This window comes from Argentina silus (genome assembly GCF_951799395.1).
Source record: "Argentina silus genome assembly, chromosome: 10".
In the NCBI taxonomy this organism is placed as follows: Eukaryota; Metazoa; Chordata; class Actinopteri; order Argentiniformes; family Argentinidae; genus Argentina; species Argentina silus.
This window is the reverse complement of record NC_139664.1, coordinates 2,027,041-2,039,540: the sequence shown is the minus strand read 5'-3', so window position 1 is coordinate 2,039,540 and position 12,500 is coordinate 2,027,041. Positions and strand designations below refer to the sequence as shown.

The 12,500-nt window shown below is 51.3% G+C and overlaps 1 protein-coding gene across 1 annotated transcript in view; it reads right to left on the bottom strand.

The window, feature by feature from the left end:
• dyrk1b (dual-specificity tyrosine-(Y)-phosphorylation regulated kinase 1B) overlaps positions 1–7,380 on the bottom strand; it is a 17,531-nt gene extending 10,151 nt beyond the window's left edge. The window contains exon 1 of the mRNA XM_083678564.1: positions 4,927–7,380. Within this exon, the coding sequence (XP_083534690.1) occupies positions 4,927–5,059 (133 nt within the window). The 5' untranslated portion in view covers positions 5,060–7,380. The remainder of the gene's footprint in view (positions 1–4,926) is intronic.
• Between the last annotated feature and the right edge of the window lie 5,120 nt (positions 7,381–12,500).

The window sequence follows — 12,500 nt, the reverse complement described above, 5'->3', positions numbered from 1 at the left end:
TCCTGTCCTGTCCCGTCCCCTCCTGTCCCCTCCTGTCCTGTCCCCGCCTGTCCTGTCCTGTCCCCTCCTGTCTTGTCCCCTCCTGTCCTGTTCTGTCCCCTCCTGTCCTGTCCCCTCCTGTCCTGTCCTGTCCTGTCCTGTCCCCTCCTGTCTTGTCCTGTCCTGTCCTGTCCCGTCCCGTCCCCTCCTGTCCTGAAACAAAAACAATACTAGCTAGTTCACAAACACGTAGCAAGTTAGCTAATAATGGTCCAGTATGTTGTTAATATTGTTTATACTGTTCATACTGTTTATATTTTTTAGGACTTCTATTTTATTTTATTCTATTTTAAAACTTATTGTTGCACTACTCTGTGGAACTGTCACTTTTGCATTTCACTGTATACATGTATGAACGTGACAAATAAAGAATCTTGAATCTTGAATCCATGTGTCTAACCCTACCCCAGACTCAGCCATGTCTAACCCTAACCCTAACCCAGACTCAGCCATGTCTAACCCTAACCCAGACTCAGCCATGTCTAACCCTAACCCAGACTCAGCCATGTCTAACCCTAACCCTAACCCAGACTCAGCCATGTCTAACCCTAACCCAGACTCAGCCATGTCTAACCCTAACCCTAACCCAGACTCAGCCATGTCTAACCCTAACCCAGACTCAGCCATGTCTAACCCTAACCCTAACCCAGACTCAGCCATGTCTAACCCTAACCCTAACCCTCACCCAGACTCAGCCATGTCTAACCCTAACCCTAACCCAGACTCAGCCAGTGAGCACCTGGTACCCCGTGTGAATAGAGGTGTATAAACAGCACCACTGCCTTGGCCAGACGTCCTCTGCTGTAAAGAATAACAAGTCCAGGTAAATGATGTCTGGTGAGGCTGGCCTCCGCGCTGCAGAGAGGAGGCCGGTCATCTGACTCCTCTGCTGTACCAACCACCGGACCACGTCAGGACCCACTGGCAAGCAGACTAAAACAGTCTCTTTTGGAGACTAGTTTTTTCAAACAAATCCTCACACTCACACGCATGCGTATTTCTATTTCCTGACAGATCTAGAACTGCATTTCTATGTCCTGACAGAGCCACAGCTACAGTAGCTCCGCCTCCTCCAGTCTGACAGGCCAGAAATAGGCAGCAGAGGAGAGTCGCTGGATACTCAGATAAAAATAACTTAATATAATAAATTAATGGTGAAACAGCTGAAAAGTCACCCAGATCCAAGGGTATACACCCCCCCCCCCCCCCCCCCAGACCCTCCCCTTCCTGACCCCCCCGCCTGGCCCCTCCCACAGGACTCCTCCCCCTACTGGCCCCTCCCCCTCCAGAGAAGAGCGTCACCACTGACATCACAGCTCAGGCTGACTCACTATTGGCCAGCCACTAACCACATGGTCTGCACCAGGAAGTGACTGTGGCCACATTAGAGAGTTGTTGAGTAAAGCCGGACCCCGGACAGGAGGCTGGGGGTCTGAACACACCTGAACACACCGTGTCCACTTGGCTCTGTCACCACGTCAACACCTCAAATCAGAGGGACTATCTTTGCATTTTGAGGTGAATAAACAGTGTTTTAATAAGGCATTCCAGCGCCACCTAGTGGAGAACCTTGGTAGAGATAAACAGATCCACATCTACTGCACCAGACGCCTCCTGCCAATCCAATTCAGGCTTTAAGGGGTTAGGACTAGTATCACACTAGTGAACACTAACACCATCACTAACACTAACACCATCACTAACACTATCACCATCACTAACACCATCACTAACACCTTCACTAACACTAACACCATCACTAACACTATCACCATCACTAACACCATCACTAACACCTTCACTAACACTAACACCATCACTAACACTAACACCATCACTAACACCATCACTAACACTAACACCATCACTAACACCATCACCATCACTAACACTACCACCATCACTAACACCATCACTAACACCTTCACTAACACTAACACCATCACTAACACTAACACCAACACTATTACCATCACTAACACCATCACAAACACCATCACCATCACTAACACCATCACTAACACCATCACGAACACCATCACTAACACTATTACCATCACTAACACCATCACTAACACTAACACCAACACTAACACCATCACAAACACCATCACCATCACTAACACCATCACTAACACCATCACGAACACCATCACTAACACTATTACCAACACTAACACCATCACTAACACTAACACCATTACCATCACTAACACCATCACTAACACTATCACCATCACTAACACCATCACTAACACTAACACCATCACTAACACCATCACTAACACCATCACTAACACTAACACCATCACCAACACTAACACCATCACCATCACTAACACCTTCACTAACACCAACACTAACACCATCACTAACACCAACACTAACACCATCACTAACACCATCACTAACACCATCACCATCACTAACACCTTCACTAACACCAACACCATCACCATCACTAACACCAACACTAACACCATCACTAACACTAACACCATCACTAACACCAACACTAACACCATCACTAACACTAACACCATCACTAACACTAACACCATCACTAACACTAACACCATCACTAACACCAACACTAACACCTTCACTAACACCATCACTAACACCATCACTAACACTAACACCATCACTAACACTAACACCATCACTAACACCAACACTAACACCATCACTAACACCAACACTAACACCTTCACTAACACCAACACTAACACCATCACTAACACTAACACCATCACTAACACCATCACCATCACTAACACCAACACCATCACTAACACTAACACCATCACTAACACTAAGACCATCACTAACACCATCACTAACACCTTCACTAACACCATCACTAACACTAACACCATCACTAACACTAACACCATCACTAACACCATCACTAACACCATCACTAACACCATCACTAACACTAACACCATCACTAACACCAACACCATCACTAACCCTGTCCTAACCCTAACCCTGTCCTAACCCTAACCCTGTCCTAACCCTAACCCTGTCAGGCCTTCAAAGGCAGATTAGCTCATTACAGTGAAATCATTAAGAGTTCAACACCTGGAGCAGAATGACCCGCGGAGGACACGCCCCCTACCTGAAGACACGCCCCTGAACCGAAGACACACCCCCAAACCGAAGACACGCCCCCAAAATGAAGAGGAGAAAACCTCCAAATCAATGATCAAACTAATGGATAAATAAACTATGGAAAACAGAAAATATCCCAAACTCAGCCCCCCCCCCTCCCTCCCCCCTCCCTCCACTTCCACTCTCATTCTTCCGGCAATTGAATTGACATCAGCGTCTCCACAAGCTGCTTCCTCTGTGTCTCCACCTCTCTGGGGTTTCACACTAGGAGATGCCGGCTGGGCTAGAACTAGATGACCCAGACCCCCCCAGACCTCTCCTGACCCCCCAGACGCCTCCTGACCCCCCCCCCCCCAGACCCCTCCTGACCCCCCAGACCTCTCCTGACCCCCCAGACCCCCCAGACGCCTCCTGACCCCCCCCCCCCAGACCCCTCCTGACCCCCCAGACGCCTCCTGACCCCCCCCCCCAGACCCCTCCTGACCCCCCAGACGCCTCCTGACCCCCCCCCCCCCCAGACCCCTCCTGACCCCCCAGACGCCTCCTAACCCCTCCAGACCCCCCAGACCCCTCCTGACCCCCCAGACCCCTCCTAACCCATCCAGACCCCTCCTAACCCATCCAGACGCCTCCTGACCCCCCCCCCCCAGACCTCTCCTGACCCCCCAGACGCCTCCTGACCCCCCCCCCCCCCAGACCTCTCCTGACCCCCCAGACGCCTCCTGACCCCCCCCCCCCAGACCCCTCCTGACCCCCCAGACGCCTCCTAACCCCTCCAGACCCCCCAGACTCCTCCTAACCCCACCAGACCCCTTCTGACCCCCCAGACCCCTCCTAACCCATCCAGACCCCTCCTAACCCATCCAGACCCCCCCCCAGACCACACCAGATTTATGATAATAAACACTTTGAATCTTGAATCTTGTACCATACCCCTCCTAACCCCACCAGACCCCTCCTGACCCCCCAGACCCTCCTAACCCATCCAGACCCCTCCTGACACCCCCCCCAGACCCCTCCTGACCACACCAGACCCCTCCTAACCCCCCCAGACTCCCTCAGACCCCTCCTAACCCCCCCAGACCCCTTCTGACCCGTCCTAACCCCCCCAGGCCCCTCCTGACCCCCCCCCCCCCCCGTGAACTCTAACCTGAGATCAGACCCTAAGCGCCTCACGCCGCCATCTGTCTCACCCTGGCTTCCTTCCTCTATGCTGACCCACCTGCTGCTCCACCACAACACCTAACCCTAACCCACTCCAGAGTCCAGCAGAACCTCCACAACACTCCACAGTCCAGGAGAACCTCCAGGAGAGGAGAGAGAGACCAGCAAAACCTCCAGGAGAGGAGAGAGAGACCAGCAGAAGGAGAGAGGCTGTACAGTCTGTAGCCTGACCTCTAACCCCAACCCTCTCCTGACCTCTAACCCCAACCCTCTCCTGACCTCTAACCCCAGATTAGATCAGACTAAAGACAAGTGGAGGCCAGGTGGAGGCCAGGTGGAGGCCCACCTCCTCCTCTTCCTCAGACTTACTGTCTCACCACTATCAGTCTCCTCTTCATCAGCCAGGACACTAAATACACTAGAGGCTCTGGAAACAGCCTCCAACCGGGTCCCTACCACTACAGGTACGTGACACACACACACACACACACTCCAGTTTTACCATTACTTTACACTCAATTAAGCCAACTTGTCATCTTTGATCTTTGCTTGTTTATGTGTGTGTGTGTGTGTGTGTGTGTGTGTGTATTCCACAGCAGTACTAACTTTTGTTGGGTTTGCGTAGCAGGTGAGTCTGTGGGGCATAGCGTGGTTCGGGGGGGCTGAGCCAGGGTTCGGGGGGCAGGCTGCCCACCATCCTAGACGGGGGCTTCTCCTCCACGCTGGACGTGATCACCATTGAAACAATGTGTGATTGGCTGCAGTGTCCAGGAAATCAAGTCAATCAAAGTTCAGACACGTTGGGGGCGGGATTCCAGAAACTACTTTGGATGTAGAGTGTCGTGTCCCTGGTGACCCGGCCATATGCCCCCAACAGCAGACAGGGTCAGGGTCAGGGTCAGAGGGAAGGCAGGCGTATGAAAGGTTCCCACAAAAATATTTCTCTGTCGACAATTCAATCCTGAAGTGGTGGAGACGCAGGAACCGAGAATCACAAGGCAGAACAGTTCCTCTGGTCGACTAGAACGTCTTCTCTAAGGCAACACACGGGGTTTCAGGCAACAATGCTTTGTTTTAGACAGTAAAAATATAATATAATTATCTAAACTATGTATTTCTTATATACTTCATAGATATATTTTCTATTTTTAAGATATATGCTTCTCTGTGTATATGGGGAACAAAATATTTGGTTACTCAAGTTAGCGTTGTTCTGGCCGTATGGCTGCTTCATGCATTGTTCCTTTGTGCTGAAAAGTTTCATCTCAGTCAGAGACGCTTCAGGAGACCACCAGGACTGTCCTGTGACAGGGGGCTGGGGGCGGGTAGAGGCAGAGAGAGGACCCCCACTAGGCGCTCCAGATCAGAGAGTTCAGCAGCTGACCAGGGTGGTGGAGGGCTGTGGGTGTGGGCCACCATTTACCCCATCACTCTCCCTAAAAATAGCATTAGCCTGTTAGACTCTGGAAGTATCCCACAGTGGACTGATCAGCCAGAGACCAGGCAGGCTGGAGGAGCTAACAGCATCTGCTGCCTCTCACTCTCAACCTCAGCCCTTAATCCAGGGACAAAGAGGTGCAGAAATCATCCACGGTGACCGTCTCTGCCTCTGTCTCCCCCCGCCAGACGGAGCTGCCCCCCCCCGGAACGGAGCTGGCCGATGATGTTAGGTGGTGACTTTACGGGCAGGCAGGTCGGGGAGGGGGGGGGGGGGACCGGAGAGGCGACCGGAGCTAAAAACACGAGTGACAACAACCTAAAGCTGGCGAAAAAATGTTTCGTGCGCAAGAAGAGGAAACGGACACGAACAAATAAATACCATGAAGCAAAGTGCTGATGTGAGAGAGTATTTCCAGGGACACAAAAAAGTAAAACCGTTTTCGGTGTATCGGTGCTATTCCAAAGTTTGGGATCAAGGCGCCAGCGGAGAGGCTCCAGAAAGCGACTGTTTGATTAGAGAGACGAGCCTCTGATCCGCAGCTTCTCGCCAGCCTCTCTTCTGGAGGCTGTTCTGACGGGAAAACTACAGAACAACACCGTAGTTTCACATAATCCACAAGATTAAATCCGCGATCTCCCAATCAGCCTTTTCCGTTAACCGGGCCAGACTGTAACCGGGCCAGGCTGTAACCGGGCCAGGCAGGACGGTATTCCTGTTCAGATGCAGAAAGTGTCGCGACAAAAAAAACAACCGAGGTTTCCGGAAGTTAGTCCTTCAGTGATCCCCGCAAACGTGAAATGACACCGAGCCTCTAAAACAGAGATCCTCCCGGTGCAACATAAACACAGAGGTTTCCCCGCCGCCTCTCTCTCCGGTGACAGCCAGGCGGCCCGGTGATCCGTGAGCCTCGGTGCGGTTCTCGTCTCGCTCCCGTCGGTCGCCGTTTGACACCTCTCCGGTTCAAACTACATATTCTGTTTCCGTTCAGTCCTCCGGTGTCGTTCCCGTAGGGTTTACCTCCGAGACGGTGTCTTTCCCGGGCAGCGTGAAGTCGTTGTGAGTCCCGGTGGCTCGCGGTTCTACCGGGGATCCACGCCCTGCGATGCGGACTGTTCCACTGCTCCCCGTCGCGGGGGGGTCCAGGACGAACACTCTTGCTTGACGCAGATCCTCACATCAATGTTTAACGGCTCAAACTACCGGGACACCGGGAGAAGCACAGTCCAGCCACCAGACATGACGCAGAGGTGTATCTCCGTGTGTGTGTGAAGTTACTTGGCGGTGTTTTAACACGGTGTTGTTAGAGATGAATGTGTGTCAACCCGGGGTCTCACCCCCCCTCCCCCTCCCGGTAGTAGAGTCCACCGGGCCGCTCCTACCATGTATAGTCAGCGGTGGATACGGTATATATACGGTAACATATATATAGACAGGACTACACTGATGGACCCGTGAGCAGGACTAATATTCACCCATTATGTGAAAAGGCCAACCGGTGTTGTCTCCGTGTCTCTGATGTCCGTTACCGATATGAAACGCTGACGTGGGAACCCGCTCCTCTAGCCTCCATATGTCATAATTCACCTCTTCTGTTAGCTTCGGCTACATATACCTGCTAACTGAGGGGTCCAGTCGGACCGGTGCTGGACTGGTGAAACGGTGTTAGTGAGGAACTTGGGTTTGGTTTATTTGATGGTGTTCGGTAACGGAGCAGGTACCAGGCTCGGGCTGCTCACTCCTCCAGTCCTTGAGAATTATTACAACTTTTCTGTGCTAAAGCGCGCACACTGACGAATCCTCCCCCCCCCCCCACCTCCTCTCCTCCCCCCCACCTCCTCTCTCTCTCCTCCCCCCCCCCCCCCCCCCCCCTCCTAGATCGTGCTCTCTCTCCACCCCCAGTGTGCGCGTTCGCAGCTCTGTTGCTATCCAACGCCACGGCAGCTTGAGCGCGATTGGTCAGACCCAGTCCCTTCCGCTGCTGCCATTGGTCAGCCTGAGCGTGTGGGCGGAGCCGGGAGAGGCTCCTCGTCGTCTCCAAACCCAGCGGAGGCAGAATGACGTGCCCGCGGAAATAGTTACAGACCTCAGGTGGGGGGGTGGGGGGGGAAGTGACCATTGAGGTAGAATATGAAGACATAAGCAGGGACGTAGGAAAAGCTGTTATAAGCAGCAGTAATGTCATCCCCTTTCCTTTATAAAGTGAGGCTTTAACTCCAGATAAACACGTACTGACCCTGAGACCCTGACTCTGGCCCTGGGGCAGAACACCAGTCTGATCACCCACTGGAGGTCATCATCTGTTAGAAACCCCTCATGAAACTCAAGTCACAATCATGAGCTGTAACTTTGAAAAGGACAAAACATCCTTCAGAGGGACGCAAACAGACCTGCAGTCTAAACACGTGACGTTGCAAGAAACTGTTGAATAAACTTTTGTTTGTACAGTGTTATAAAGGGTGTTATAAACTGTTATGAAGATCACCATGTCCCCACCAGTCACCATGGAAACACAGCAGGCCAAAACCCTGTCTCTCTCACACACACGCACACGCACACACAATATCACAGCTTTAATCAAAATAGACTCTGGTGTCACTGTGAAGTGACTGAGATCAAGTTTGAAAAGTTTATGAGGACAATATCTATTCATATGGACCATCCTGAGAGGGAGGGAGGGAGGGAGGGAGGGAGGTAAATGATGCTGTAATAACTTAGCATGAGTCCTGTGAAAGGTCTGAACATAATTCCCAGTGACACACGTGTCCACAGCAGACAGCGTGTAGTGTGTTGTGGATCCCTGCTCCCTAATGTTGGCCAGTTCTTCCTCTATTCTCCACAAAAGAATAGCAACCCAAGAGGGTGGTGGGTGGGGAGGGAGGGAGGGAGGGAGGGGGTGGGGGGGGGGGGGGGGGGGGGGGGGTGGGTGGGAGGGAGGGAGGGAGGGAGTGGGGAGGGAGGGAGGTACAAAATGAGGTTAAGCATGCCGTCATTCATTCTCCACGGTAACCAGTGTGTGCGTGTTCCCCTCAACCTCCTGCAGACTCAACTCTCCTAGCGCTGCAGCTAGCACACTTAGCATAGCCTGGACCCTGAGTGGTGGTGCTGGAATAACAGTGTTGTGGTTGTAATAACAGGGTGTTGTGGTTGTAATAACAGGGTGTTGTGGTTGTAATAACACAGTGTTGTGGTTGTAATAACAGGGTTGTGTTGTGGTTGTAATAACAGGGTGTTGTGGTTGTAATAACGGGTTGTGTTGTGGTTGTGGTTGTAATAAGGGGTTGTGTTGTGGTTGTGTTGTGGTTGTAATAAGGGGTTGTGTTGTGGTTGGGTTGTGGTTGTAATAACGGGTTGTGTTTTGGTTGTGTTGTGGTTGTAAAAACAGGTTGTGTTGTGGTTGTAAAAACAGGTTGTGTTGTGGTTGTGTTGTAGTTGTGTTGTGGTTGTAATAACAGGGTTGTGTTGTGGTTGTGTTGTGGTTGTAATAACAGGGTTGTGTTGTGGTTGTGGTTGTAATAATGGGGTTGTGTTGTGGTTGTAATAACGGGTTGTGTTTTGGTTGTGTTGTGGTTGTGGTTGTAATAACGGGTTGTGTTGTGGTTGTGTTGTGGTTGTAATAACAGGGTGTTGTGGTTGTAAAAACAGGTTGTGTTGTGGTTGTAAAAACAGGTTGTGTTGTGGTTGCAATAACAGGTTGTGTTGTGGTTGTAATAACGTGTTGTGTTGTGGTTGTGTTGTGGTTGTAAAAACAGGTCGTGTTGTGGTTGTGTTGTAGTTGTGTTGTGGTTGTAATAACAGGTTGTGTTGTGGGTGTGTAGTGGTTGTAATAATGGGATGTGTTGTGGTTGTAATAACGGGTTGTGTTGTGGTTGTAATAACGGGTTGTGTTGTGGTTGTGTTGTGGTTGTAATAACGGGTTGTGTTGTGGTTGTGTTGTGGTTGTAATAAGGGGTTGTGTTGTGGTTGTAATAACAGGTTGTGTTGTGGTTGTAATAAGGGGTTGTGTTGTGGTTGTGTTGTGGTTGTAATAAGGGGTTGTGTTGTGGTTGTAATAAGGGGTTGTGTTGTGGTTGTGTTGTGGTTGTAATAAGGGGTTGTGTTGTGGTTGTAATAAGGGGTTGTGTTGTGGTTGTGTTGTGGTTGTAATAACAGGTTGTGTTGTGGTTGTGTTGTGATTGTAATAAGGGGTTGTGTTGTGGTTGTAATAAGGGGTTGTGTTGTGGTTGTGTTGTGGTTGTAATAACGGGTTGTGTTGTGGTTGTAATAAGGGGTTGTGTTGTGGTTGTGTTGTGATTGTAATAAGGGGTTGTGTTGTGCTTGTGTTGTGGTTGTAATAAGGGGTTGTGGTTGTGTTGTGGTTGTAATAAGGGGTTGTGTTGTGGTTGTAATAACGGGTTGTGTTGTGGTTGTGTTGTGGTTGTAATAAGGGGTTGTGTTGTGGTTGTGTTGTGGTTGTAATAAGGGGTTGTGGTTGTGTTGTGGTTGTAATAAGGGGTTGTGTTGTGGTTGTAATAACGGGTTGTGTTGTGGTTGTGTTGTGGTTGTGTTGTGGTTGTAATAAGGGGTTGTGTTGTGGTTGTAATAAGGGGTTGTGTTGTGGTTGTGTTGTGGTTGTAATAACAGGTTGTGTTGTGGTTGTGTTGTGGTTGTAATAAAGGGTTGTGTTGTGGTTGTGTTGTGGTTATTACATGCAGAGATAACCGTGTATCTGGGCTGGTCTCGGGATGTGACTCGGTTCAGACACCGAGATTAAAAACGCACGGTGAAGACTCCGGGACTCACGTGCCTTGCAGCAAAATTCCACCCGGCAACTCCACACTGTACCATGGCAACAGCCCTGCCATTGGTCCCGGGTGCGGTTTGAAATGACCAATGGGAGGCCCGGCAGCGGGTGATGCGTGTTGCTAGGTAAACATGATGCAGTGGAGATAGGGGAGGCGGAGGGGAGGCGGAGGGGAGGGGAGGGGAGGGGAGGGGAGGGGAGCACGGCAGAGTTACAGCCTCACTGCGGGGAGGTTCGCCGGGGTTGCGTTTCAGCTCCGGTAAGCCGAGGGAACAGGGTTTTTTCTAAGGTGAAGCCGTATTTCTGTTGATTCGGCCGGTTCGGAGCGGCAGAGACAGAGAGGCAGCAGCCGTCTGCTCACCAACACCAGTCACATGGTCTCTGCTGTATTTTCAACCCCTCTACCTACAGACACCTCATCCTCTCTGCTCTACCTACAGACACCTCATCCTCTCTCTGCTCTACCTACAGACACCTCATCCTCTCTCTGCTCTACCTACAGACACCTCATCCTCTCTCTGCTCTACCTACAGACACCTCATCCTCTCTGCTCTACCTACAGACACCTCATCCTCTCTGCTCTACCTACAGACACCTCATCCTCTCTCTGCTCTACCTACAGACACCTCATCCTCTCTGCTCTACCTACAGACACCTCATCCTCTCTCTGCTCTACCTACAGACACCTCATCCTCTCTCTGCTCTACCTACAGACACCTCATCCTCTCTCTGCTCTACCTACAGACACCTCATCCTCTCTCTGTGGATGCACCACTGACATTCTGACAACCACAGAAGGCAACAGGAGCCTTGTGACCCTGAGGTCCACACATTTTTTAAATAGGTCCTAAACTTTTACTTCCCTTTGACACCTGCCCCATACAATCATTAGTCAGTAACCACAGTAACCACAGTAACCAGAGCCAAACGACCTGAGACTTCTGCATCAGAAATAGGAGCTTTCATGAGTCTACAACAACAACTACAACTACAACTACAACAACAACAACTACAACAACAACTACAACAACTACAACTGAGATTTAAACATGGATTACAAGTTGGTCCATCTATCCCTGCTGTAGTGAAGTAACATCACTTCATTCTAGCTCATTCTGGCTGGTTGTCATGGAGGTTGTGGTGTTGGTGATGTGTCGTTTCCTGTCGGTAAATCAACCCGTTTCCACTGGAATCAAATGAAACATTCAGACTTTCTGTCAAACTTGACCTGAATGAAACAAAGTAACATGGTGGTTAAGCCCCGCCTCCTGTGTGACTTTCCACCTCAAACAGCGATGAGAGACACTGTTGAAGACCCCCGCCCCCCCTCCACCACCACCCCCAACCCCCCGCCCCCCCTCCACCACCACCCCCAACCCCCCCGCCACCCCCCCCCCACCACCACCCCCAATCCCCCCTCCACCACCACCCCCCCGCCAATCCCCCCCCCACCACCACCACCAACCCCCCCTCCACCACCACCCCCCCGCCAACCCCCCCCCACCACCACCAACCCCCCCCCCCCCTCCACCACCCCCCCCCGCCAATCCCCCCCCCCCCCCCCCCCCCCCATATCCCCCCAGCCCAGCAACACCTCAACTAGCACACAAATACCCCCCAGCAAATACCCCACAGCAAAGTTTGGAGTTACATGTGACAAAAATGGACCAATGTTGCTACTGGCCAGTTCTGCCAAGATACCAGAGAGTCAGAGTCACAGAGTCAGAGTCACACACCCCAACACACACACCCCAACACACACAGCCCAACACACACAGCCCAACACACACACCCCAACACACACAGCCCAACACACACCCCAACACACACAGCCCAACACACACAGCCCAACACACACACCCCAACACACAGCCCAACACACAGCCCAACACACACCCCAACACACACACTCCAACACACAGCCCAACACACACACCAACACACAGCCCAACACACACA